Below are 27344 nucleotides of genomic sequence, written 5' to 3'. Positions count from 1 at the left end.
ATATGGACTTCCCGTGTGTGCAAGAATGGCTGGGGCATGGGGGGGTCCCCCTTAGCTGTGCTCAGGGTACGCAAGCAGGCTGAGAGCCTGGCAAGTCTCAGGACTCAAAGCGATACGAACAGATCTTTGGGAAGTTTTATATTTAGGGACACATGGCCTCAGCAGCCATTTTTTATTCCCTCCCCTGAAATTTCAGCAGTCAGAATAAGGGCCTCAAGTCTCATTAATATAGACAGGAGTTCTTTTAGCCTTAAGCTCCGTCAGCAGTCTAATGTGTGTCAGATGGAGACATTTACCCTGAATGCCAGATGAGGGCAAGAAATGTGTGTTTCCTTGGGTTATATGGTGAACTGCTGAGAGCAGAAGGGAGACTTAATGTGGCCCAGCTAGAAGATTAGAAAGATCATTCTAATAGCAATGTTTATGAAAAACTCAAGTGTTCAACTTGATCATCTTGGAGACTAGGGAGGAGAAAGTCCTCTGGGCTGAACCCTGCTTGGGAGGTACACTTGTGTTGCATGAATGAGCCTTGTTGCATGGCAGAATCCAAGCTGCATGTGTTAACTGGGCTGTGCAGATGTCCTGCCAGAGCCACTGATAAGAGGAACAGGCAGAAAGCGGCAGCGTGTTTGGGGACAGAGGGGAAAATAGGGGTCACAACAGGAGTATAGGACGCCTACAGCAAAGCGAGTAGGAGTCAAGCAGCTATGGAAAGTTGCAAGGCATTGAACCAGGGCATAGAAATATACATAAGAGGCAGAAAGAGGAGCAGGGCTTAGCTACCTGCAAATGTGAGGAGCAAATGCAAAGCTGGAGAAGAGGGTCTCCTCATGAAGTGGGCAGAGGCAGAAGGGGATCAGGCTTGTCAGCTTCGTTGCATCCTATTTTAGTAAAAGATTGATGTTGGTGCTAGCAAAAGGTACAGCCCATGGGGCTGAGCTAGCATATTTAGCTTGTTATTTCAACTTGGAAAGAAATAACAGTAATGCAGAGTCCTGTAAGTTCTATGTGTATAATGTGAAATCCCATGGTGCTGCAAGGAGATTGCTTTGTTTTGGGAACTCTCTTGAGCTGCACTTAACCATAGTTGTTGTGGGGCATGGTTCTCCTTCAGGTGACCGCTGTGTCTGTCTTGTGTACGTGCAAGCTGTTGGTTCCACCGGGTGTTTGTAGCAAACTACAGTGAGTGTGTGGGACTTTGTTTCCTTGGTTAGATCCCAGACGTTTCACAGCTACCTGGAAGATATCATCAACTACCGCTGGGAGCTGGAGGAAGGGAAACCCAACCCCTTGCGGGAGTCCACCTTCCAGGAGCTGCCTCTACGCACCCGGGTGGAGATCTTGCACCGCCTATGTGACTACCGCCTCGATGCAGATGATGTCTTTGACCTTCTCAAGGTGCTTTGGGCAACAGGGAAGGGAGAAATGGGGCAGCTGGGCCAGATCAGTGAATCTGCCTGGGAACAGAAGGGTTGATGCTATTAAATGCATTTTAAGGCCAGGTAACTGGTACCAGTGCAGTGCGTCAGCAGTTCTCCATCTCCTCTCTTGCCTTGCAGAGGACCCAAGGCAAGCACTCAGGACTGCTCTTGGGGCTCTCATCCTCACTGGATGTATTCATAGCATGGGAGTCACTAAGTAAATTGGCTTTACTGGCTACTCTTCCTGCGAAGAGTGAATTTGGAGATGCTCCAACGGTAATGGCAGGGCTGCGAGAGCTGAGACTGCCTTGCTGAGGGATGGTGTGAGATGAAAGGATGGGGGTGAAGTGTAGTGGGGGAGCTGGGGGAAGGGTGATGGTGGGGAGGGGGGAGGGAGCTTCTCAGGGCTGTGTGTGACTGTCACCAGCTCTAATTAGCCCTTCCCTGTCAGGAGCACCAGAGATGAAATGTTAAAATGAGAGAGGCCATTCAAATTAGAGATGCCAATCTCAATCTCTCCCTGCACAGAGAGCGAACGTCGCCTTCCCCCTGGAGTAGCATTTTCCCAGCTCTGGTCTAGAGGAGCAGCTGTACTGCTGCTGTGGCATGGTGGGAGGGGAGGAGGGAGGTGTTTGTGGAGGGTGTCATCATTTTTTGTGTGACAATGTGGCCGCTTTTCAACTTGTCACCGTCTGGTGGGGGGCTTCCTGATGGGCACAGGGCTTGGATGCCGACAGCCTCCGCGTGGAGCCACTGGGCGAGGACAGCAGCGGTGCCCTGTACTGGTACTTCTATGGCACGCGGATGTACAAGGAGGATCCTGTGCAGGCGAAAACCAACGGAGAGCTGGCTCCAGACAGGTAACAGTCCCTACAGCATTCTCCCTGTGTCTGGGTGCAGGGGGCGAGGGGGGCACCCCACAGCCAGCCTGACTGTAGGGGACTCCGCCTGACTGCTGTTGTGTCAGGGGGCTGCAGGGGGGAGTCTGGGAGAGGGCTGGGGCAATGCGGGTGAGACTGGAGTTGCCAAGCAGACTGCGAGCTGCCCCACCGTCGTGCATTGTGTCAGAGCCAGCCTGCAGCCTTTGTGGCACCAGGAGAGCCTGCTGTGGGAACGATGCTGCCTGCCCCACTGCATTCCTCCCCGTCTGCCCTGCACCATGCCGGCGGCTCCCAGATCAGGCTCCCAGCCAGTGGGAATCCCTTCTCTCCTCCCCTCCCTGTCCTGTTGCTGCTCTGATTTAATCCCTTCCTTTAGTGGGGTTCCCAGCAGCTGTTCTGACTTCCCTGCCCTTCTCCCATCCTGCCAGCCACAGGATGATGAGCCCTTGCTCAGCAGATATTTCATGGTGGCTTTGCTGTTTCGCAGGGGATGCGGGGGGCAGACAAACACCCCAAACGTTCCTGGGAAAACGGGCAAGAGACGAGGGCGACCCCCAAAGCGGAAAAAACTTCTGGAGGAAAACCTGCTGAGGTATGGAAAGGGTCTTCCTGCAATAGATGTAAAATGCACATCTATGTATAGGGAAGTATAATGTACTCCTGGGGTTCCCCCAATAAGTATGTGTATACCAAGCAGCCATAATTTCATTGCATCTCTGAAGTGAAGCAAGCTCAGACTTGGTGGGTACTTTGATCACTCTCCAAAGACAATTCTGAGTGAGCTGGATGACGAGTGTGGTCGAACAGTGGGTATCACTTTCCAGCTGCCTCACTTCGGATCCAGTTCCTCTGAGCAGTGCTAGGGGATACGCTCTTAATAAAGAGCACTTCAATGGTGTAACGCTTGAAGCCAAAAATCCTGGCCTCTTGAGCCAGTATAGATTTTGGGCTGCTTCCCATGAGAACTGAAATACTGTTCTTGCCAAACTCCAGCCTTGACTTCTTGAAATTTTATGAAACTATGATTAATATACATGTGAAAATACATATTGGACATGTGTGTGTTCTGCATGGTGGTGTTCATCATGGTTTTGCTGTGCATTGAATAGTTGCTCCCCATTCTTCTCCTCAGAATTGGTTATGAATTGATCAATGATGTCAAATATTGTGTCACTCCTTCTCTTTCTGTTTTTTGGCAGGGAGAAGGCAGAGGAGAACTTGCTAATCCGTGAGACTCAGATAAGAAATGGTAAAGAGATTTTGCCTGGTCAGGGTTGATACAATCAGCTAACATGGCTCTTAAATCATCAAAGCCTAGAGAGATGCCTTTCTCAGGAGCAGGAGAGTCTCTGCTGGTGTCTGGGGCTGAGTTTGGAAGGAGGGGTTGGCAGCTGGGAGTATGGGCACCTGTGGGTTTCCTACTTTGTCGTGGATTAGTTTGGGATGAAGAAACTTACCCTATTGGGTTACACTAGGCCTCTGGGGCCGACCTACACGGTGAAGTTGATGGAAATGGGCTGTGAATAGCCCTTGCTCTTCCAGCGGTGAGGTGAACACAAGCCTCTGTTTGTAGCCAGTGGGGTTTTTTGGACTGGAAAGAGAGTGGGGTCAATGATGCCAAGATAAGGAAGGAAAAAGCTTTTGATTTCTCCTCCCCTCTCCTTCCTGGTGCCATTGGGTGTCTGAACTGTGTAAATAATCCCTTGGGAATACCCACCTAAGGGTTAATGAAGCAAGCAGAAAAAGTTAAGTTGGCAATGTAATGAGAACGCTGAGTTTGAGGAGGCTGGGACTCATTTGTCATACATGTGCACCCAGTGGCTTCTACATAACCCAGGAGCTCAGCCTGCCCATCTCCCCACAATAAAAGGCAAGGGTGGCATTGTCTTTGCCATGCCTCAATCCCTTTGCCCTTTGTCTTCAGATTTCCTGGCGGCTGCTTGGGAGCGATGCACGTGAGGCTCTGAGGGTTTTATCAGAGCATTGTCTTCCAGCAAATAGTGTCACTTCAGCTGCAGAGTAATCCCCTGGCACAAAGCAGTGCTGTAGTCCCGGTTGCCATTGAAAGGAGTTGGCCATAGGCAGCTGGCAAGGGAGGGGAAATAAGGCTGCAGTGTGCAGGTGAGCTCCCCACTGCAGTGGGCAGGGGGTGGCTTCGCATAGCCAGGGAGGCAGAAACCAGCACATGGTTGGTCCTTTGCCATCTCGGTTGCCATTCCCCAGTGCATTAACTGGAGCCGAAGCCAATGGTGGGTTAAGCTATAGGCTGGCCTGTTACTTGGAGCTAGCACACCCACCATGGTACGGAGGTTTCTGACTGAGAGCAGGTGGCTGGAGGGACAGTGCAGCTTTCCAGTCCTCCTGGGACAACCTGATAGCTTGTGTGACAGAGCCACTGGTGGCTGAGATCCACAAAGAGCCCAGAGTCAGGTTCAGAGAAAAAAGGTTCTGTTTTTTGCTTCCCTGTATTTTTCATAGTTAATTTGCTTGAAAATGGGGTGAGAAACTGCAGGACATCTGCTGCTGTGGGGTAGTGACCATGGATTTCTTTCCAGTAGCCAGTGGTTAGCTCTAGAAAAGTCTAGAGGGAGCCAAGAACCCCTCAGCCTGAAGGAGTTTGAACCAGCATCTCCCCTCTCCCCAAAAATGGGCCACAGCCCTTTTTGCTTAGAGAGTGTCCTGGGGCAAAAGCATGCAAGTTGTAACCCATGAGGTTCCTCTGCTCTGTAAACATTTGCAGAGCAGGAACCACACTTCCCCTCTCCAGGTGGGTGTTCCAACCACCACGCGAGACAGCCCTTCCTTTGCAATTCATATTCAAATGTTTCACACAAGGCAGAACAGCTCTGAGTGTCTTGGTAGTTGGGACATGCTTGAGAGCAGTGGGTGATCTGCTTCAGATCCCACTCTGGATTGAGCAGGGGTGGGATGTGAACTTTTGGAACTTCCCCCTCATCTGGCAGCCCGATGAACCCCATCCTTTACTTCCTTTTCTGTTCCTCTTCTGTTCTTTCAAGTGCCTGCAAACAAAATGTTTCATTTGAGGAGAATGGGAGGTTTTGTTCACCACAGCCAAGGTTTGCAGTGCTGAAAGAAAAAGGTTATTTCAAATAACATTCATTTTCAATGTTTTTATTCTGCTGCCAGACTGTCAGACATTTGCATTACCCTATGTTCTGTCCTGGCTGACAGACTCTATTACAAACCCTTTTTTCTCGTCCGTCATAACTGGAATGGAGGTTTGCTACAGGGATGTCATACTACCCGTGTGTTGCAAAGTGGCACCATTATTTCCTCACCTGTGTGCTTCCTCTGTGGCCTGGCATCACTTTCTAGTGCTGCTGGGGGATGTAGCAGTGCTTCTGGTGGCTGAAGAGAGCTTTGAGTCTATAGCAAAGAGCATGTTTCCCATAGCAGTGGCCATTGGCAGTACCCTTTGCCCTTCCTGAGGCCTGAGTAGAGAAGAGAAGGGATAAAGAAAAGCTGTTACTCATAACTGGTGTGGAGATAACATCCTTTCATGTCGTTGAAGGGTCCCAAGGGCCTGGCCGTGGGACATGGTGGCTGCTGTGTCAGACGGAAGAGGAGTGGAGGCAGGTCACAGAGAGCTTCAGAGAGAGGACTTCCCTTAGAGAGCGGCAGCTCTACAAACTCTTGAGTGAAGACTTCCTGCCGGAGATCTGCAACATGATTGCACAGAAGGTGAGGAGACATGACATCCTGTTTACCTCCCTTTGACCGCTTCCAAGAGCATGGACGTTTGCTGATTGAAGGAGAGCTAAATTCAAGCAGCCTGTCACCCTGTCCTGCTTCCCACCGCCTCCAGCCTGCAAGCGTTGTGAATGCAGGAGCTGTTCAGCTTGTGTATGGGGAGAACGGCTCTCCCCAGTGGAGTGGCAGGGCTAGAGTGAATACTTACGGATCTGGTTCATGATTGCATGGCAGTATAGGGTAGGATGACTGAAGAGGTTACTGTCTTCAGCCACATTCCTTGTCCCTTTTCTGCTAGCAGGTTATCTTGTCTGCTTTTGAACTGCTTTGATTTTGATTTGAACAGCCTAGCTTTTCTATGCAAACTGCCTGTGATTCTACTTTTACAGCTGTTTCTCTCAGCTGGCTCTGCTGAAGGGGGGCAGTGGCTGCTCGAGCTGCTGTGTCAGAGCCCTGAAGGGTACTCTCCATCTACTGAATGTTTTCAGGTGGGACAGATTTGGCACAGGATCCTTCGGCTAGATGGCTTTGTAAAATGTGCTCTGCAGTCAGCGTGATGTTCTTGGATTGAGTTCAGTTTGCTTGTTTTCTACCCTTGTAAAGCTAATAGGGATTTCATGGTCGCTTCTAGCCCCCAGAGTTTCTCCTGCCAGTATCACCAATGTGCCCTAATTTCCTCCACTCTCTCTTTCCTTCCCTCACTTCTCAACCCTGTTTCAGGAGAAGCGTCTGCAGCGGACAGAATTTTCTCCCAGGTGGATGTCTGACCATCAGCCCATCAAACCAATCAAGCAGGAGGTGAGGGGGGGTGCGAGGGGGAGGACGACGGAGGGAGGCGAGAGCAGATGCCTCCTGGGGGAAAAAATAAACCGCAGCATCACTATTCAGTGGGAAGGAGTCGTTTGAAAGTGCTTGTGCTGAAAGAGAGATGGGTGGTAATGCCCGTCAAAGGCAGGCTGACACTCGGGGTTTCTATGGCGAGCAGGGAGGTGCTGCCCTCTGGATCGCAGAGGTAACCGGCCTCACCACAGACTCCGGTGCAGCTGCATATGGAAATCTGCACTCAGTCTGGGGAATTCCACTTCAATGAAAGTGCTGGCACATTCGAGGCAGTTCAAAGAAAAGTTGAAGAAGGATGAGAGGGCTAGAAGAACCGGCTTACAAAGGGAAATGACAGAAATTCAGCCAAGGGGAAAACGTGAGGCTGCAAACACATGAGGGTGTAGATAACGCAGAGGGAAAGAAGAATGACTGATGCAGGATGGAGCTGAGAGAGGAGGGGGTCAGCTGGAAATGGAACTCACAATTTCGGCTGCTTAAAGAAATGCTTATCAAACTGCAGCCTTGTCATCTGAAACGGGTCTTTCCCTGCCTCTTCACCCTCATCTCCTCTCCACCGCATCAGTGTAACAGCGCTGGTGCTTGCGGGGCTGTGCAGTGAACCAGACCCGGGAAAATGACTGAAGTTAAATATAACCTTTTTCTTTGGTCAGGGTTATTTTTAACGTAGATCAGCTTCCCGATCCAGTTCACCACGCAGCCCCCAGCCGTCACGCTGGCACAGCCAGGGGCATGGTACAGTGGAGATGGGGGGTCTTTGAACTGGCAACTACTACCTAAAGTAATGGGTCAGGCAACACGGGATTAGCTTTGCAGGAAAAAATTGGCTTGATTCTATCGGGCCATGGCATAATCTCTTGCTGTAGATTAATGAGAACATAGTTACCTGGTGTTTTGTCAAACCCTGGGAAATTAAACTGCAGGGAATATTCCACGTGAGCCAGGGTCAGGGGTTCCCGCAAAACAAAGGAGAAAGTACAGTGCCTCACAATAAATATAATTACTTAGAATAGGTAAATAAGAGGAAGGAAGAACCTCTCATCATGCTGCAGATAAAAGCCTGCCGAGAGGAAAATACAACCCCAGAGATGGTCAGTTTGGGGCCAGAATTGCTCTCTGCAAGGCCCACCATGCAGGAAGCCCAGGGACACGTGTTTGTTCACAGGCAGCAGAAATCCCAGAGGAGGAGGGGAGTGGGAAACACATGGAGCCTGAATGATGCTAATCAGTACCGCAGGTGCTCCAGGTCTACGGCGGCAGAGGGCTGTTAATTGCTGCCTGTGGGCCAGTGAAACGTTTCCAGCAAGCGGGGGGCCCTCTTGGCACCCGCTGCGCCGGGGTGCGGGGAGCCAGCCAGCGCAAGGGTGGTGATGCTCACGCCAGCTCCCCAGCAGGATGTGGCAGTCATCCCTTCATGGGGAAGGTGCCAGCATGTCTGATGGCTTGTTTGCTGAGTGAAGGGTGGGCAGCAGGCGGGTCTGGGGGAGAAAACGTCAGCCCTGCACAGGGGTGACGCCTTCCTCCCGATTCTGTGAGCTGGATGCTGCTTTGGTCTGAGATATAACTGCTCCATAGGCTCCTAATCCTGCGGGGGATTTCTCAACAGGTGGTTCAGATTAGCTCCTCATTAAAGAGCTGCCTGAGCAGCACCCTCATTAGGGTAGTGCTGCGGAAACTGGAGCAGGGAAGGTTTGGAGGATGAGGGGCCAGGACGTGTGGCTGGAGGGGGCCAGGGCACCCGAGCTTCCTGGCCTTCTGCCCCTGAAGCCTGATACCCACTGTCTGGAGAGCAAAGCAAAAGGCATAAGTTTGGCCCTTTCGGGGTCCCTAGGGGGAAGACAGCGATGTTGTGTCCTGGAGTGCTCTCTGGCGGAGGGAAGGAGATGGTGATGCTGCGGTCACACATGAGAGGGTTAGTTTTTATCCTCAGAGTGGGAGGAAGCTGGAGAGCGTCCCTTTGGTACCTCTTTGGTCAGGAAGGAAGTTTAACTTGTGTTGGATTCTTGTTTTTAGCTTTCCAATAGGCATCTGCTTCCACCACGTCTGATAGTTTTCTTGTTTGTGTTGACTTACGCTTTTTAACCCTAAGTTGAGCACACTCATCCCTAATGGGTTTAAGTGGGACGCCAGGCAGAAGGTACCTCTGAAAATCAGGTTGTTTATGTTCTGAGGAATCTCAAAGAGCCCATGCCAGCATTGCTGCTGTTATCCTGCACCACTGCAGGGAGCAAGCGCAGTTGTGGATGTTTGTTGCAGTCCTTGGTGCTCACTACACTGCGTTTGTGGTTTCTGCTTTTCCCTTTTCTTCTTTTCCTAATTCAGCTAGCATCCTCTCCTTTGGTTCAAATTGTCCTGTTGCTTTGTTAATGCTGTGTTTTTGGTGGGTTGATCTGGAATGTGCTATGGTTTCTGTGTTGCGTCACTAGAGTATAGAGTGCTGAATGCACTCTGCAGGCTTGGAGAGGTCCTGGTGTGAGCACTGCAGCTTGGATGTTGTGTTCATGTGTCCATAGGACAAGAACGGTGGAAGCTGCCTGAATTCAGGGAAAAAGAAGGTCTGAGCAGTGCACCAGCAATTGAAGAAATCAGTGTGGCACGCCAGGATGGCTTAGATCTACTGGTTGGAGAATCTAAAGGCTCATGGTCACATCCTCAATAAAATATCTTGGTGTACCAGCTTCTGGTGGCTGGTTCATGCTCACCTCTTTCTTTTCTAATTGCTGTACAATCTTAACTTTTTTGGTACCTTTCTTTTGATCAAGAAAGTTAGGAGGAAACTTCTTGATGGTGGTCAGGATCAGACCTGAAAGGAAGTTGTTTGCAATGCAGGAGTAGAAAATCAGACGGTAGAGCAACTGAGAAAGGGATATTAAAAGAATCAGAGGTGGAAATGTAGAACTCAGTTCTGCAGGTTTTTGACCTCTTGTACTTGGTACAGCAGTTTCATTCCTGGGCATCCTGGTGTTTGGATATTGATCTGTTGGAGGAAAGGTCTGAGAGAGGCAACTGAAATGATTAGGGAGCTGGATGGATTGCTTTATAAGGAAACATTATCCTAATTGCAGAAACGTGGGAGTTTTGTGTAAGTGTCTGAGGAAGCCCGTAAAGGCTTGAGTGTGGCGGAAGAAGAGGAGAATTTATGTTCACCCAGAAGAGCGTAACCAGGAATAATTGGATAGGGTGAAGGGATGAGAAATTAACTTTAGACTGAATGTGAGGAGAAGCTAATCTAAAAGCATGTGGAGTCACAGAATGGTTTTCTTACGGAAGGGGTGGAAGCATGAAGTCCTAACACTTGTCAAAGATATACAAAGGAAAAGAAGGTGGGCAGAGTTCCCTTGTGGTGAGATCATGTTGTGCATTCCACGCAAAAAGATCAGCACAGAATAAGTGTTTTTGCTGTCCAGTCTGTCTCTAAATGTCCTGATGTCAACAAGAGTCCCATCACCCTCTCTTGAACGCCTCTCTGTGACTATTAGTGGTTGAAGCATAATTCTCTTAATATATATTGTTGCTGCTGGAAGCAGGGATATAATACACAGTGCTCATTCATGGAGAGCTGCAAAGGGAGATTGTAGGGCAGTGCTGTGTAGGGAAGGGAAGGCAGGGGGGAATGAATGTACAGTGAAACCGGACAACATTTTATCAAAACATCCTGAGGTTTCACTTCTGGGCAATGAAACAAGGACAAAATAGTAATTATGGTGCCAGATTTTTTTTCAGGGGATTAATAATGGGCCTGTAGAAGTTGATGGTCTGAGCTGCAGCCAAGGGACTCCAACTGACTGCTAATCCTCAGGAAATGCCTTCTGCCTTAAGTGGTGGTTGCTGGTTGTTCCCTGAAAACGAAGGTATAGAAAGCTGTATGCCCGTTGTTCTTTTCCAGTTTATATTCCCTGCTGATAAGGCACACATATCTTGGTCTTGCAGAAGTCAGTGAGATGGGAGTGGCTGGTGGATGACCAATTCATTTGCCTTATAGTTAAATTCAGATAATAAAGGTAATTCCCTACTGCCATATACGTACTTTGCACTTTATTGGAGAAATAGGAGCAGACGACCCTGGTTTGGGAAGCTTACGGTCTCAGTGGGATTAAGCACAGCCTTGCAACCTTCTGTCAGTGGGGAGGTGAGGAAGTGGGGCAATAAAGAGTCAGGCGTCCTTGACTGAGAAAACTGGCTGGGGGACCCAGCAGGAAAACTGGCCAAACAAATGAGCAAGAGCTAGTTCAAGGGATATTAGCGTGCATAAATATGGCTGGTCTTGTTTTGAAAGGAAAGGAAAGCACTCCAAATGATATCTTGTACCAGTTTCTTTTTCTATCCTAAGTACTCTGTGGTTTATAGCAGGGCCAGGTTCAACAGAATAGTCCTTTCTGCTCATGCTTGCAACTTGGGGATATGCTCGCTGGAAGGGGTAGTGATGTTGTGTTAGGGTGTCAACAGCCCTTTGTCCATAAGGGAAATACACACGATCCATCCCTGCCTTGTCTAACCCATCGCTTCTCCTTCCTTTGTCCCTGTGTCAGTAGGATTTCATTGCTTGACAAATAACTTTCCTCTACATGTTGCTTTTCATCAGAGAATTCATATGTACACATCCTTTTTTTTCCCCCTTTTTTCCTCCCAGCCATTCATTGTAGGTATGCTCTAATGCTTGCTCAGGGTAAACCCACCTCTGCTCAGACTTCAATAAGCCTATGCATTACAGTGTTTGTTGCACCGTTTTGTCACAGGTAAACCCAAATGTGCTGAGTTCAGTGGAGAAGCAGAGGCGCAGAGAGGAAGAGGAGGAACGCCAAATCCTCATAGCAGTGCAGAAGAGGGAGCAGGAACAGCTGCTAAAGGAGGAGAGGAAGAGAGAGATGGAGGAGAAAGTCAAAGCAGTGGAAGGTATGTGCATGCGGCCAGTGTGAAGCAGGAGGGGAAGCTTTCAAAGCCGAGATTGAGATCTTGATCTGCCATTTGCATCCCTCCCCTGCCAGACCTGCTAACAGGAATATCTTTTCTGGCGCTTACCTTGGATAAGTTGGTCTGACAGCAACTTCTTTTGCTTTGTCTATCTCCCTTACTGTTGACGGCTGCTCTCTAGTGCATCCTTCAGCTGTGTTATCTTCAAACCATGCTTATTTTTCCCCTTGTCCCAGCTGGGAGTAGCAAGAGTAGTATTTTTATATTGCTATTGGCCTTATCACTTGGAGAACTAAAGATATGGGGACCAGGCTAAATAGAGCGCCAGAGGTGCCAGCTTCAGGTGTTGGTCTTGTTTTTTTCATGGTTTTGAATTAAATGCTGATTTAAGCTGTTCTGCAAGAAGCAGCTGTGTTGTGTTTAATATGATCAAGCCACAGACAGCAGGCATTCAGCCAGTACATGTAGGCACTGGTGTCTAAGAGCAGGCTCATTTCTGACCACCTTCTCTCTGCCAGTCTCCCTTATGGGATTCCTTTATCTGCTGCTTTTGCTGCAGTGGCTGGCTGGGCTTTTGGAGTTTGTCTTCAGAAAGCTGTGGTGGTAATGTGTGGTGGTATCAGAATTGTGGATATTTAAATGGATAAAGAGTCCAAAAAAGAAAAAGGATTAAGTTCATGCAAACCTTGTAAACTTTCCAAGATGAAACAGTCTGCTACCAGATGTTTGCTAGCAGACCAGATGTTATCTAAGAATAGCTTCTTTTACCTGCTTACCTTTTTAACCTTTAGAAAATCCAATTACTTGCTTGGCCTCCATATATTCCTGGTTGCCAGTCCTAACTAATCCAGTGCTTTAAACTGAGAATCATCTAGCCTTCAATATCAGCCACATATATCTCTCTCACCTTGGCAAATTGCCTAGCCTCTGTGCTTTAACTCTCCATCCATATAGACAATATTAATCTCAAAGTTCCAGAAGAGCTGCAGAGATAAATGTTCCTGTAAAAGAATCTTATTCTACTATAAGCCATGTCCTTTTCTGGGTAAATTCAATCACTACATCATCTGGGTACAGTATTGTTTAAGTTGCTCACCAATTACTTGGGTGAAGGGATAGAATGCCTCCTCAAGTTTGCTGCAATACAAAACTGGTAGGAGTGGCTGATAGCCCAGAGTGCTGTGCTGTCATTCAGAAGGATCTAGACAGGCTGGACAGATAGGCAGAGAAATTCAACAAAGGCAAGTGCAGGGTCCCGCACCTGGGGATGGATAACCCCATGCACTATTACAGGCTGGGGGCTGACCTGCTGGAAAGGAGCTCTATGGTGAGGAGCCTGGGGGTCCTTGGGATGAGTTGTCCATGAGCCAGCCATGTGCCTCTATTTCCTACAAGGCCAATGGTATCCTTTGTGCATTAGGAAGAGCACTGCCAGCAGGCTGAGGGAGGTGGTCCTCCCTCTCTGCTCAGCCCTGGGGAGGTCTCACCTGGAGTGCTGTGTCCAGTTGTGGCCTCCCCAGTACAAGACATGCAGCTCCTGGAGCAAGTCCAGCAAAGGCCTACTAGCGTGATTAAGGGTCTGGAGCATCTCTTGTATGAGGAAGAGCTGGGAAAGTTGCTCCTGTTCAGCCTGGAGAAGGCTCAGGGGCATCTAGTAAATGTATATAAGTATCTGAAGGGCAGATGTTAAGAAGGTGCATCCAAACTCTTCTTGGTGGTACCAGGAGGTAGGACAAGAGGCAACAGGCATAAACTAAAACACAGGAAGTTCCACCTGAACATGAGAGAAAACTCCTTTACTGTGAAGGTGGCTGAGCATTGAAATAGGGTTCTCAGAGAGGTTATGCAGTCTCCTTCCCTGGAGATATTCAGGAGCTGTCTGGACACAATACTGAGCAATGTGCTGTAGGTGACCACGCTTGAGCGGGGAGGTAGGGCTAGATGACCTCTGGTGGTCCCTTCCAACCTCAACCATTCTGTGATTCTGTGGTGATGCAAAGTCACCAGAGCCACTCAAAGAAACTGGCATGGGATTGGGCAATAAACTGTTTTAAGCTAATTTAGCTACATTCATGCTTTTCTTGGCAGACATGCTTTCATTTTGGTTTGTGCAATTTCAGTTTGGTTTAAATTTGTCCCTAGTCAGTTTAGGCTATGTCAGGAGAAGTGTCCATTTCAAGCTGGCGCAAAAGCTGTTTGGAAAGGCTATATAAATAGCTGGCTTGTTCAATTAAATCACTGCAGTATTCTTTTTCATCCCTAGATGAAACGGCAGCTCTCCAGGTAAAACTGGCCTTGTAGCAATCTTTCCTTATTGCCAAATACACCTGCCATTAACAATTACTTCCATGACAGTTCTTACGATGGACAGAAAGTGGTTAGAAAATGAAGTCATTATCTTGCTTGCATCAGACTTGTTAAAATTGGACATCCATTGACAGAGGTTTTAGAGTAACAAAGATTTTCTGTATTTTGCAGTCTGTTTGGGATTTAACATTAGTATTGTAAGGTGTTCTGCAGAGGGGAGATATAAAACACAAGGTGAAATATCTGCTCTCTGATGTACTTCATCAGTGCTTCACCTGCTTCCCTGTTTTGGACTGTATGCTCTTTTTAGATCATGTTCCTGGGATTTCACTTCCCCCCAATGCACACCCCAGGTAGCAAACCTCCTGTGGGGCCCATCTATTTGTTCCTGAATTTATGAGTTAGGGCAGCTTTATAGATTTCTTTCACAACAGCGGGTTAGAGTTTCCCAGTTCTCTTCCCAGATGCTGCTTCAGCATTATCTCTTGCACATATGACTTTCTAGCTGTTTTTAGGACAATGCTGAGATTTTGAAAGCTGTTGGGTAGGACTCAACCTGGGCCAACAGCGTGGCAACAAGCTCTGCCAGTGATGTTTAACGTGCTGTAGTAATCACCTGTTGTGGTAGGGGGACCTGCCATTAATCCTGACTGAGCTCCAGTCTGGTACCAGGGTAGTGCTCCCTGATTCATGTCAGTTTACCAGACCAAATCCTTGTCAGGCCTTGATTCTTTCTGAAATGTACATCACCTTATCCCATGGCTGCTGTTGCCATGAGATTTTCCTTTTGCTGCCCAAGTCGTGTCCTCATGTCTTTCTCAGCTTTTTCACTTGGGCATCCATTACAGTGTCATTTAAGTGATGCTAATTTTACAAAAGAAGCATGAAATATTGAACTGTGCCTGGACAGACGCAGATGATCTCTGTTAACTGTAATTTAATCGTAGAATAGTTTGGGTTGGAAAGGACCTTAAGATCATCCAGTTTCAACCCCCTACCATGGGCAAGGTGCCATGGGCACACCTCACACAAGATCATGTCGCCCAAGGCTCTGTCCAACCTGGCCTGGAACACTGCCAGGGATGGAGCATTTACCTTTTCTTTGGGCAGTCTGTTCCAGTGCCTCACCACCCTCACAACAAAGAACTTCTTACTCATATCTAACCTGAACTTCTGTAGACACAAGTCATGTCCTTCCAACTTCAGTGGTACCCAGAGACTTCCAGTGGGAAATTTGGGCTTTAATTTATTGATCTTTGACATAGCTGACCATGGACCTCCCTGGAAGTATCCACCTTGTAGCTGTTCCTAGTTTTCTTGTGCTCTCAACCCCCATCCCAAGTTTGGTTTTGACTGACAGAGTAAGACAGTAAATTAATACTCTTCCACCAGAGCTGGAGCTTAGGTCTTTGGCATACTCCAAAGATGGAGCCTCTGCTAGAGTCTCCCCCATATTTCTTTCACTCTGAATGTTCCTCAGTGTGGCCTTTTTTTCTGAGGTCTTACTCCTGTGACATCTCTTTTTGAGCATTACTTTCACAGAACTCTGCTCCTGCAGAAAGCTGGTACAACCACAGGTGTTTATCAAGTCAAATGAATTCAGATTTCCTATAAGAGAAAGGAAATGAGGTTCATACGGGCCCATAAACTTTCTATTATGAAGCAATCTGTTAGCCAGCTGTCTGGTTGCAAACCACAGGTTATATTACCAGCATTGCTTCTTCCTGTCTCTCACCTCTTAAAAGCTGTCCCAGTGGCCCTCCTGTGTGGCAGTTTGCTCACTCTGGTTGCTGGCCATGAAGGCCTACCTGAGCAATCTGCCCAAAGGTAGCCACCACGGTGAAGGATATTAATGTTCCCAGTTTCTCATTGCCTCCCAGCTGGGAGAACTTCACCCTTCCCCCAGTACTGTTCTTCATCCACCCCAGTGTAAACCAGCTGCCTTGAGTTCACCTGCCTGAGGTGAAGCTTCTGAAGGATGATAACTTAGCAAGCCAGCTCTTCCCATAGCCCTGACCTATGCCTAGTTCTGTGCAGTGAACACTTTTCTTTGTATCTCACCACAGCTGGGAATTTGTCTGGAAGATGCCATGGGAGGCATCTGTATCAGAAGTAATGCTTCAGAATCAGTGGTTGTAAAGTCAAGGGAAAACGAAGAGGCATGTTGATGGTGTGCTGTATTCTCACCTCCTCGGCTCCTGTGCTGTTGCTGCTTTTGCAGAAAGAGCAAGGACGTTTCACTGGCGTTCTTGAGAACTGCAGGAGCTGCCTTTATTTTCCCTGCAAGATGATGTTGACAAGGAGTGATGAATGGTTTTGCACCTCTTCTCTTTCCCCACTGCAGAACGGGCCAGGAGGAGGAAGCTTCGTGAAGAGCGGGCCTGGCTGCTGGCGCAAGGGAAGGAGCTTCCCCCTGAGCTTTCCCACTTGGATCCCAGTTCCCCTACCAGGGAAGAGCGAAGGACCAAGGATCTGTGAGTATACAGCTGGGCATTGCAACATGTGAATGCATTGAAGTAGTAAGTCTGTGAAGGAGAGGAGTGTGATCATTCACAGGAATGAGGAGGAAGAAGTGAGGTTGGAGATCAGCAAGGTGTACACTGAGAAACATCTGGGTTAGGTCCACGCTAGAGGAGTGTTTGTGATAAGGTCTATTTGTCAACTGGCATACAACCTCATGCACTGGCAGCGTGCATGGGGTGAAAATGGAGTACAAGAGCATGTCTCGTATGTCTTCAGTCTGCATATTCACTGTTATTTTTCCTGTTACAGCTTTGAACTTGATGATGAGTTCACAGCCATGTACAAAGGTTAGTCCTGCCCCAGCTTTCCCCTTGCTCAAACTGAAATGCTACCCTGGGGGTGTGTGCATAATCTTTCACCTTTCTTTTGCTACTGCCAGTTCTAGATGTGGTAAAGGCTCACAAGGACTCTTGGCCCTTCTTGGAACCTGTTGATGAATCGTATGCTCCCAACTACTACCAGATCATTAAGGTATGGAAAGTGGTCCAGCCATCTTGACTAATGCACTTTGTTGACTGGGATGCTGCCTTTTCTAAGTGTTAAGAAGTTTTGTGGGCTATGTTACCTTTGGAAGTCAAACTACGTGACACCAGTAGTCCCTTCTAAACCTTGCAAATCAAGGAAGCCAAAGATGAAAGGCTACCTTTTTCAAGAGAGCAGACTCCACTCTCCTTTCCCCTTACATGAGGAAGCTAGCTATGCAACTTTGTAAGCCCCACTGCACTTGCTGTAACTGAAGGGAGGTTTTGTTGCATTTCAGGCCCCCATGGACATCTCTAGCATGGAGAAGAAGTTGAATGGAGGTCAGTACTGTACCAAGGAAGAGTTTGTGGGCGATATGAAGACCATGTTCAGGAACTGTCTTAAGTACAATGGTGAAGGCAGTGGTAAGAGCAGTAAGATGCTAAGTTTGTCTATTTGCAGTGCTCAGTTAAAGCAAGTAAGCAGTGATCTTTTCCTATTCACCAGCACTTGATTTGTGCTCATTCACTTTCAGGGTATTTTTTTTAAGGCTGAGCAAAAGAGTTGGAGCCCCTGAGTGAAAAGTCGTGGGGTTTTAGTGAGGTTTTTAGCAGAATTTGGTCATGCCAAACTGGGTCATGGCACACTAAGGGGCTCCATATTGGTAGAGAGTGAAGACAGAACATACAAAGAGAAGACAGTCTCTTTCTTTCAGAGCTCATTCCTTCATGTGCCTGTGTGTATACATGTGCCTTTCTTTCTCATAATACCTAACACACACTTTGAAAAGCATTGAAGTCTGGAGTGTGGCTAGCTCCCAGGTTTTTTTGAGTACCACAGAAAAGTGAGGAATGAACCAGGGTTGTAGTCCTTAGGATGGCAAAATGTAGGTTTTGGATTCCTTTACTACTGAGTGAATAACATGAGTCTGCAAATGGGAAGCCCTGGGTTTAACTGCTATGCCAATTAAAATTCTATGTGTCGCTTAGGTAAAAAGTCAGTTCCCATATGGTGGGTCATCACTGCAGACTGTGCCTCACTAGCACCGCCTTGAAAGGGAAAATACTTAGAGCTACCCAGCTTGTTGCTGTGGGCCCCAAGTAAAAGCATTCCTGCACTGCCACTGAGAGAGCTCTGTTTCCCGAGGAACTTCAGGGTTAGTTTGGTGGAAATAACTGGAAAGTCATTTGCTTCAAGCCCTTGTCATTAACACCTCTCACACCTCTATTCCTTCCTATCCACTCCAATGAAAAGTAGCCCCTCTGAGCAGAACTGTCCTGTGTAAATGATGCAACAGGGACACTGGTGTTGGTAACAGTTTTTGTGTCGGAGTCAGCAAGTGCTTTAGAAACCGTACATAGATAAACATGTTTGCTCATTTTCCTCTGTCCTGTAGCATACGTCAGAGATTTGAACAAGTCCAAGAAAAGCCTCTGAATGTAATCAAATAACATTGCTGGAAGTTCACATTTCTTCTCTCAGCGCTCTGTTGGCTAACTGTGCAGGTCACGCATCTCTGCAAGCAGAGCTGGTGCTTCTCTTAATGTAATTCTTGGCACTACGCTGGAACACTGACTTAATGCTGACTCTGCAGGCTGTGCTGCTAATGGTACTTTGTCATGCCTGTGTGCCTGTCCTCTGGTGGGGTTACTGAACAAATCTGATGCTGTGTTGCTTATCAAGTTTTCAAACATAAACCGAAGTTGACTAGCTAAGAAACAAAAGTCTTCCTCGAAGAAACTTGGTGGAGGGGAGGTGATTTATCTGATGGGGAAAGTCTGATGTTACTTAATTGCTTCTCTCTGTAAGCCTCTGTCCCTGATGTTGTTGGGGTTTTTTGACTGCAGAATATACTAAGATGGCTTACAACTTAGAGAGGTGTTTCCACCGAGCAATGATGAAGCACTTCCCTGGGGAAGATGGAGACACAGATGAGGAGTTTTGGATCAGAGAAGATGGGAGACGAGAGAAGAGGAGCAGGCGGACTGGCCGCTCCAGCACAGGCAATGTTTGGACTCGGTCTCGAGACCCAGATGGAGCAGGGAAAAGGCAGCAACGCCTGGAAAATGGAGGAAAACCTCCACCATATCGAGCTGCTTCCAGGGCTCCTGCTTCTTCCTCCTCTTCCTCTTCATCCTCCTTCTCCTCGTCCTCTGCAGACGATCAGAGTGGCAACCCAATGCAGCCTCCTCGAGAAGTGGGTCCTTCCAACGGGAGAGGTTTCCCTCGCTCTCTGCAGTATGGCGGCATGCCCAGCCCTGTGCCACATCCCGGACAGATGGTAAGGAGCACGTTCTGCTGTTCTTTACCCAGCAAGCCTGCGGGGGGAGGGAAATAAAGGGGAATGGAACTCTGACTGTGAAATCCCTCCTGTGTGGCAGTAACCTTTTCCCAGAGATTAAGGGTCAGGGCTATGGTTTCTAGCCCCTACATTTAAACTGGTACAGTTTCACTCTTTGCCGCAGTAGTTGGGGACAGTCTCTTGATGCTTCCCACAACTGGCAAGTCCCTATGTGGGCTTGCGCTGGCCCTGCCTCTCCCAGTTCTCTCCTTGGAGAGTTACCCCATTGTGCATGGAAATCAGTTGTATTTCCTTTCTTAACCTCCACTTTTATGATGCTCAACAAGCCAGTCTTCTTTTGTCTCAGTTGCTTATAGATGCCTGATAGCTTTGTGCCATCTGTGTGTATTTCGTGCCTTGAGTATTTATAAAAGCAGTAAATGAAACTAAACACAAGGCCACCCTGGACTGCAGCAGCGACCTCCTTTTAGCCCGTTTCTTCTCTGAATGCCACCTGTTCTGCCTCCCCTCTGGGCTGTTCCTCACCCGTCTTTCACTGCCTTTTCCACTGCAGCTAGCCATGTCCTGTGGGTGTGGTGTATCAGCTGCTTCTCTGACATCCAGGCTACCCTTCATCCTTTTAGAGCAATTCTTATGATGCAGATAGTGGGAGGCAGTAGGAGAGCTGGAGGCAGCAAGCATTGTGAAGGAAATCCAGCACGTTCATTTACCCCATTGACCTGCTTGCATACTCTTGCCTGGTCCTCAGAGTGAACCACTGCCCCCTCCAGCCTTCTTGCTTGCTCCTAGGTAGTTGGGTGACAAGTGTGTGTACTGCAGCCTTGAGCTCAGGGGTGTGTGGATGGGCTGTGAGGGAGTGGCTTTGGCAGGAGAGCTGTGTGTCACCTTGCAGGAAAGAGACCACAGCTTTTTCATGTATACCTCCAAAAAAGCCCATCTGCTCCTGTGGTTCCTCCAGCCTTGGCTTCCCCCCACCTGCAGCAGCTCTGCTGTTTTAATGTGGTCCACAAACCGTTTCATTGCTCCCTCCTGCACCTCTCCCTGTCCCCCAGAGACCAGCTGTGCCAGGAACGTTTGGTCCCCTGCATGGATCGGACCCCACCAAACTGTATGGCTCACCGCGAGTGCCTGAGCCCCATCCTGGAGACCCGGTCCAGCAGCACCAGCACTTCTCCATGCAGGTAAGAACCGCTACAGCCAAGGGATCCAGTACCCCAGGCCCTGCTGGATGGCTCTCACTGAGACACCCCCCCCCCCCATCTCTTTCTTTCTCCCTCCTCCCCAGCCGGCCGTGGGACTGAGCGAGCACCGCGGGCACAGGCTGGCAGCCCCAGAGAAGCAGGCGTGCGCAGGACCGACCCACGTCTCTGGCCTCAGCCCCCGGCCGGGCACCCTGCAGCTGGGGCGCATGAGCGGCCCCCCGCCAGATGCCGTGTACCCACCAGCCCAGTTCCAGCAGGGCTTCCTCCCCCCGAGGCACAACGGGCCCCCCATGAGGCCACCGGAGGGCTCAGAGGTCCCCCCAGGGCACATGTACCGGCCCTACAAGTACCTGAACCGCGCACACCCAGCCCTATGGAACGGCAGCCATGGCCCCGCCACCCAGGGCACTGTGGGGCCAGAGGAGAAGGCGCCCATGGGGCCGGGGCCCTCGCTCCAGCCCCGCACCCTGGGTCATATGATGGACCCGCGGTCCATGAGGCCACCGCTGCCTCCCGGCCAGTGGACTGAGCAATCCAATTTCCTACCTCACGGGGTGCCTCCCTCAGGATATATCAGACCGCCCGGCAAGGCCGCGGGGCAGAGGATGCCGCAGCCATCAGCCGCTCTGTTTGGGGGACCGCCGCAGGTTCAGAGGGGGTGCCAGGGCGGGGAGTCCATGATGGACAGCCCGGAGATGATCGCCATGCAGCAGCTCTCCTCCCGCGTGTGCCCGCCGGGTGTGCCTTACCACCCTCGCCAGCCGCCACCGCCGCACCTCCCCGGGCCCTTCCCGCAGCTGGCTCACGCTGCCTCCGCTGCCGGCATGCAGCCCCCAAAGCCTGCCGTGGGCAACGGGGGCTCCCAGGATCCCACCGCACAGAGCATGGAGATGGACAGCAACCAAGGTAACCTCTCCACTGACCTTCCCGCCTGTATCTGTTCCCCTGCTCACTGACAGGCATCCCTCCTGCCTGCTGGACAGTGCCACCATTTCCCATTCCGTGCTCACGCGCGGCTGTGGGGAGCAGGCAGGAGCACCCCCAGGCTGGATTTGTTGCTCTTGGGCTCCAGATTTCTAGGGATCTGAACCTTGACTGTCATACAGTTGTGCTGTGTCTGCAAACGTGGCTTTATTTGGACTTGTGCTCCTAGAGAAGTGGAGAATATGCCCTGATTTTCAGGCTTGCCAGAGTCAGTTTTAAGCAGTGGCTGAAGCTCAGCAACAAAAGCAGGGTTTTCTTTTCTAGAAAATAATTAAAATCTTAATTATATAAAATCCCAGAGTCACAGAATGGTTTGGGTTGGAAGGGACCTTAAAGATCACCCACTTCCACCCCCCTGCCATGCACAGGGACACCTTCCACTAGACCAGGTTGCTCAAAGCCCTGTCCAACCTGGCCTTGAACATCACTAGGGAAGGAGCATCCAGTTTTTACATGTGTGTATTTCTTTAATCTGAACTGGAATATATTTCCTACTCCTGCTGTCACTTAGACTTTCTAAGATTGTTTTCATTTCACTGTAGCTTGCCAGGGGTCCCCTCTGTCCCAGCTATACCTGCAAGCTATCAGTTTGCCTTGGGGTGCAAATGCAAAGCATAGGCTGTGATGCTTCTAGAGCTCACTTGGAATTAATATAAAAATGAGATCTGCAGAGAGTTAGGTAAGGAAAGAAGACATTATGTGAATAAATGGTTTATACATACTTCTTTGAGTATGGCTTCTCCACAGCAGCTGTGTTGGTTCAGGTGGGATGGCAGTGTGTCACGTGCAGCATCACAAGTTTCTTTCTAGTTGAATTTCATTCTAGCTGGTAAACTAGAGATCAAAAAAAGCCCAACTTAAAAATAAACCAAACCTAAAGCAGAGATCAAAAAACCCCAGAGATCAAAAAAAAAATTTTCTTTTCATTAATTCTAGCTGGTAAACTAGAGATCAAAACCCTTGCATCTTTTATGGATCCCTCGTGTGCCTTGCGCTAGGAGCAAACTCTTTCCTTGTGTGGCATTGCTTAAAAGTCATCATCATTTAACTGTGCTGGATATAGAACAGAGACCGGGGGAGGACGTTGAGTGATTGCAGGGCAGAGTAGTCGCATCTCCAAATCACAGTTGGTTAAAATATGGCTGCAGTCGGCTCTGCAGCATCTTGGTTGTGGTAGTGCTTCTGCCACGCTGTGGGCAAGTGGGGTTTGTGGACCAGAAGGGGCAGCACAGCCTGAAATCAAGCTGCTCTTACTCCAGATTCTTATCTTGTTGTTATGTGGACCCCACAGTGGTATTTCCCAGTTCTGCCTCTCCGTTAAGCAGCCTCTGCACACCCCTGTGTCAGACCAAACCCACGTACGCAGTGTTACTCCAATGGACCTGTGACTTACTTGCAAACTACGGCATGCCTGTATCTTGAGAGTTCAGTCCACATGTGCTATCTTTTTCCAAGAGAGTTCAGCCTCACAAGTAGTTTTTAAAAGAGCTCTTTGAAATGGAACAGCTGCTAAAGGTCACCTACCTCTGCGAAAACGCACTTCAGAATTGCTAAAGGTCTCTGAAGGGAAGATTGTGATGGGTGTGGGAGGGAGGCCCTGCAGAAGAGCAGCTGTCCTGATGCCATGCTTCAGCAGTCCTGTAGAGAGGCAGAGTAGAAGGTGGAACTTTATAGGCTTTTGAGTGCATACAGTGTAAGGACCTTCATGGCTTTAGAAAGTCGCCCATTTTTCTCATGCATTTGCAACAAGGTGGAACATTCTCTCCATCCAGATGTTAGGGACACCTTGGACAGAGCTGCCCAGCAGCTTGGGTTAGCAGCAGCAGGGGATGCTGAGAGGCTATTTTATTACACCTGGTTAAGCTGGCAGGAATTAATCTTTGGCATGTGTGCTTTGGGGGAGCGTGAGTAGGTGTGATGTATGTGCTGGGCTGGGAGGGCCATTTTCTGAAGTTAGACCAATGTGTGACGTTTTCTTCCTCACTTCCAGTAGAGCCACCAGCAGGCATGGACGAGAAGGCTCAGTGCATTGGCATTCCCGACGGAGCCTACGCCAAACTCCTACCTCATCCCAAGCCCCCACTGCCAATGGAGTGCACCAGGCACGCCTTGCCCCCAGATGGGGAGGGAGATGGTTCCAGTGTGAAGGGCGACCTGAAGGCAGGACAGGGCAAAGGCTCGTGGCCGGCGGAGAGCAGCTATGCCGGTGGCCCAGGCTGTGTGAGGGACCTGGTGCCCACCTCTGAGAGAGGCGGTCCCCTGCCTGAGAATGGGGCAGTGGGCGAGGGGCCAGCGTCTGGTGCCGAGGGGAAGGGGCTGACTGCCAACCTGCTGGAGAAGCCCCTCTGTGGCGGGGGAAAGGCTCTGCCTGAAGCAGCTGTACCTTGCATGGGACAGGGCACTGGCCTCCCCGGCATGGATGCCAGCTCCATGGGGGCTGCCCCCAACCAGTTCCACCCTCTCTACATGCCTGGTCTGGAATACCCAAATTCAGCTGGGCGTTACCACATCAACCCAGGCCTGCAGGGGTTCGGTCCCATGATGGGGGGGAAGCCTCCTCCTCCTGCCTCCCACCCTCAGCATTTTCCCCCACGGGGTTTCCAGCCAAGCAGTGCTCACCCCGGCGTCTTCCCCCGGTATCGGCCCCCCCAGGGCATGCCCTATCCCTACCAGCCACAGCCTCAACCTTCCTACCACCACTACCAGCGACCACCCTACTACGCCTGTCCACAGGGCTACTCAGACTGGCAGAGACCTCTCCATCCCCAGGCCAGCCCCAGCGGGCACCCCACTGCCCATCCATCCCTGGCCAGACCCCCTTTCCCGGACAGGGGGTCCACCAGTGGCTTGCAGGGCTGCGAGCCGCTGAGCGCTGCCCTGGCCTCTCCCAACCGCATGGACATAGCGAGTGCCAAAGAGGTTTCTCCAAGCGATGGGCAGGATCTGGGGCCTGAAGATGAGAAGTCCGAAGAGTCCCAGGAAAGACCAGAGAGTCCCAAAGAGTTTCTTGATTTGGACAACCACAATGCAGCCACGAAGAGGCAGAGCTCGGTGGCAGCAGGGGAGTTCCTCTACGGAGCCCCACCACCACACCTGGGCTCAGGGATGGGATTCGGCCCATCAGCTTTCCCTCCCCATGGGGTGATGTTACAGACTGGCTCTCCTTATGCATCCCGGCATCCTGCCAGTCATTTCCAGCCCAGGACATATGGATCGCCCATGAATGCTCACCTATCTCATCATCCGGTCTCTAGCCAGACTAACGGCCTCTCTCAGGAGGGATCCCTGTACCGCTGCCGAGAGGAGAACGTAGGTCACTTTCAGGCCTTGCTGATGGAGCAGAGAGGCAGTGGAGGTGGCATGGGGGGGCCACCCCAGGACTTGTATAGACCCTCGGGGTAAGATCGTGTTTTCTGCGAGAAGGCAAGGCGGGAGGGGGGTGAAGCCTGGTGATGATAAGTGTTGGATATGCTTGAAAGGATAATGCTTGAAGTCAGGGGAGATGGCAAGCAAAGTTGAAAGGCTGACTGGTGACTGTTAGATGTTTGGAGTGCGAGGTCTCTTAAGCTGGAGAGAGTCTCGTACAACCCCTTAAAACGAGTGGCAATTGCTAACATGGAGACCAGTTAACCTGTCCCATCCGTCCCCACACCAGTGCTTTGTTTTATCTGACAGTGTTTGTTAACGCGTCATTCAGGGTTGTGCATCTCTTAAGCAAATGGGCTCTTGCCATTTTCTTTGCAAGTATTTTATCACATCTTTCTCATAGTGGGGGAGAGTAGCTAACTAAAGTAGAAGTTAGCCTCTTATTATGAATCCCTTTACTTAATTAATGTTGCTCCCTTTTCCCCCCCTCCCCTTCCTTTGCCCTTCCTCTCTGTCTCAAATTTCCCTGACAGATAATTACTTCTCACTGAGACTGTGCCTGTCATGTTTTATTCCTACGTGGAAGACTATGCTACTCCAAAAATTCCCTGTTCAGATTTTATACATATGATTCCACTGTTAAAGCTTTGTCGTAGTCCCAGCATGACAGTCCTCCATCTAGCGTTCAGGGAGCTTGGCTTACAACTAAGCCACTGGGGGGGGCGGCATGGATTAAAGGTTGTGTTTTGGGGGAAGCCAGAAAGAAGTTTATACAAGGTGCATGCTTGTATGTGAATGTTTTACATATGCTTTCAACGAAGTAATGGGATTTGCTCGAGTTCATGTGCTAAAACTCTCTCTATTCAACCTGGCTCCAGAATGCAAATGCATCAGGCTCAAGTTCCCTTCCCAAAGATGCCTACAGCAACCATGTCCCGGGAAGATTTGACGTCACAGAAACCATCAGCATTGCCTCTGGATCAAGTAAGGGCTGCTAGAGAGAGCAGAGTTCACATACAAGTCTTTCCCTTCCCACTGGTTAAAAGAGAAGCGTTTGATGAAGTGGGAAGCACTGGGGGAAGCTGGGAAGTGAACTAGTGCTACGTAGAGGAGTTGGGGATGTCTCTATGGTCTTAGCTGGCTGTAAAATGTAATCTAGGTGTTCCGATAGTGCTAGCTTTGAACTGGTTGCATGCAGTCATGAGGTTATTCCTTTCTAAAGCTGCCAGTTAAAGCCTCCAACTCTTGTTCTTCCTCTTCCAGAGCTAGTCCGAGGAAGGAAGGACCTCATGAAGACGAAAGCCACGCAAGATTTGGACAAGGGGGAGATGGGGCAGGCCTTCCTCCCACCCTCCCCTCACCCGAGCAGCATGTAGCTTCCTGGATCCATGGAACACAGTGCTGCGACGGCTTTTGTGTTGGGAACCTGGAGCGGTGCTGGGCCCCAGCCAGCCAAGCAGCTGGCTCGCCACCGCAGGGCGAGCATCACACGCTAGTGGCTTTCCGTGACCGGAGACTGCGTCTCATTCAGGGTTTGAGGGATTTTGGGGGTGGGGGGAGGGCGGGGGTGGGGGCAGAAACGTTCATTGACTGCTAAACTCAGGTATATTTTTCAGGGTGGAAGAGGACGATGATGGAATTTTACTTGTAGTATTAACATGTGTGTTTTGGAGCTGGATCCAGTTTACAGAATTTAACCTGTTGCCTTTTTAAATAAATTTCTGTTGTTGGTGAATGTATTGTACATAATGGGGGAGGGGGTGGGCCCAGCTTGTAGTGGGCTTAGCACTGGAGGAATCCTTAACTGTTTACAATCATATCACACTGAAATCTTTCAGGATAGGGTGAGGGTCTGGGGGGAGAGGGGAGGGAATGAATGATGGATGACTTGCTGTCCTCCTTCCTGTCCTCTGCAACCGAGATAAGACCCAATGGTTGGTTGACTTAGTAGCAGGAATTGCTCAGGAGCATAATGTGTCCTCCTCTTTCTCTTGTCTTCTTCCTCCTTCCCTTCTCACCCCCACCTCTGCCCCTCTGGATCCAGGGCCTGAGTGCACTTCCAGCTCCTGTCATCATGGGGAAACAAGGAAACCAGGACCAGGAATTGAAACCAGAATGGGACACTCAGGGCATTGTCCCTTCTGCTAGTATAGTACCCTTTCTGCCTTTCTGATAGGAGAAATGTGTGCTCTGGAAAACAAAAAACGGCATAACTGGTCATCTTAGCCTGTTTTTGGTGAAACCGGTGCAGCTGCTGGTGGAGCAGCACCTGTCCAGTAGAACAAGCTGTGCAAATTTGTACTGCCTTGCTGCCCAAGGGCAGGAGCCAAGTTCTTTCTCTGACCCTTGGCTATATTCACTTCTTAGCAGCTGCAAAGCAGGCAGTACCCCAGTGTTCCTGACCACTCTCAGTTCCTGTGGAGGAAGAGCATGA

At 49.6% G+C, this 27344-nt stretch overlaps 1 protein-coding gene across 4 annotated transcripts in view; it reads left to right on the top strand.

Moving 5' to 3' along the window:
* Positions 1-26645, top strand: part of LOC133217988 (chromatin remodeling regulator CECR2) — a 95794-nt gene extending 69149 nt beyond the window's left edge. For 2 of the 4 annotated variants that reach the window (XM_061363931.1, XM_061363934.1), the window contains exons 3-18: positions 1215-1398; positions 2142-2281; positions 2790-2894; positions 3502-3551; positions 5835-6004; positions 6734-6811; positions 11590-11746; positions 16416-16545; positions 16844-16881; positions 16974-17065; positions 17355-17481; positions 18904-19337; positions 20411-20539; positions 20644-21466; positions 23535-24942; positions 25789-26645. In XM_061363931.1, coding sequence (XP_061219915.1) covers positions 1215-1398; positions 2142-2281; positions 2790-2894; positions 3502-3551; positions 5835-6004; positions 6734-6811; positions 11590-11746; positions 16416-16545; positions 16844-16881; positions 16974-17065; positions 17355-17481; positions 18904-19337; positions 20411-20539; positions 20644-21466; positions 23535-24942; positions 25789-26008 — 4285 coding nt within the window. In that variant the 3' untranslated portion in view covers positions 26009-26645. The remainder of the gene's footprint in view (positions 1-1214; positions 1399-2141; positions 2282-2789; positions 2895-3501; positions 3552-5834; positions 6005-6733; positions 6812-11589; positions 11747-16415; positions 16546-16843; positions 16882-16973; positions 17066-17354; positions 17482-18903; positions 19338-20410; positions 20540-20643; positions 21467-23534; positions 24943-25788) is intronic. The other 2 variants (XM_061363933.1, XM_061363932.1) reach the window with 2 other exon arrangements.
* The last annotated feature ends 699 nt before the right edge of the window (positions 26646-27344 follow it).

The sequence above is a fragment of the Neopsephotus bourkii genome, unplaced genomic scaffold, assembly GCF_033783945.1.
Source record: "Neopsephotus bourkii isolate Nb327-2 ecotype Australia unplaced genomic scaffold, CSIRO-AGI_Nbou_v1 NB_1183, whole genome shotgun sequence".
NCBI classification, from domain to species: Eukaryota; Metazoa; Chordata; class Aves; order Psittaciformes; family Psittacidae; genus Neopsephotus; species Neopsephotus bourkii.
Note: the sequence above shows the minus strand (reverse complement) of the source record. Positions and strands in the feature narration are given on the sequence as shown.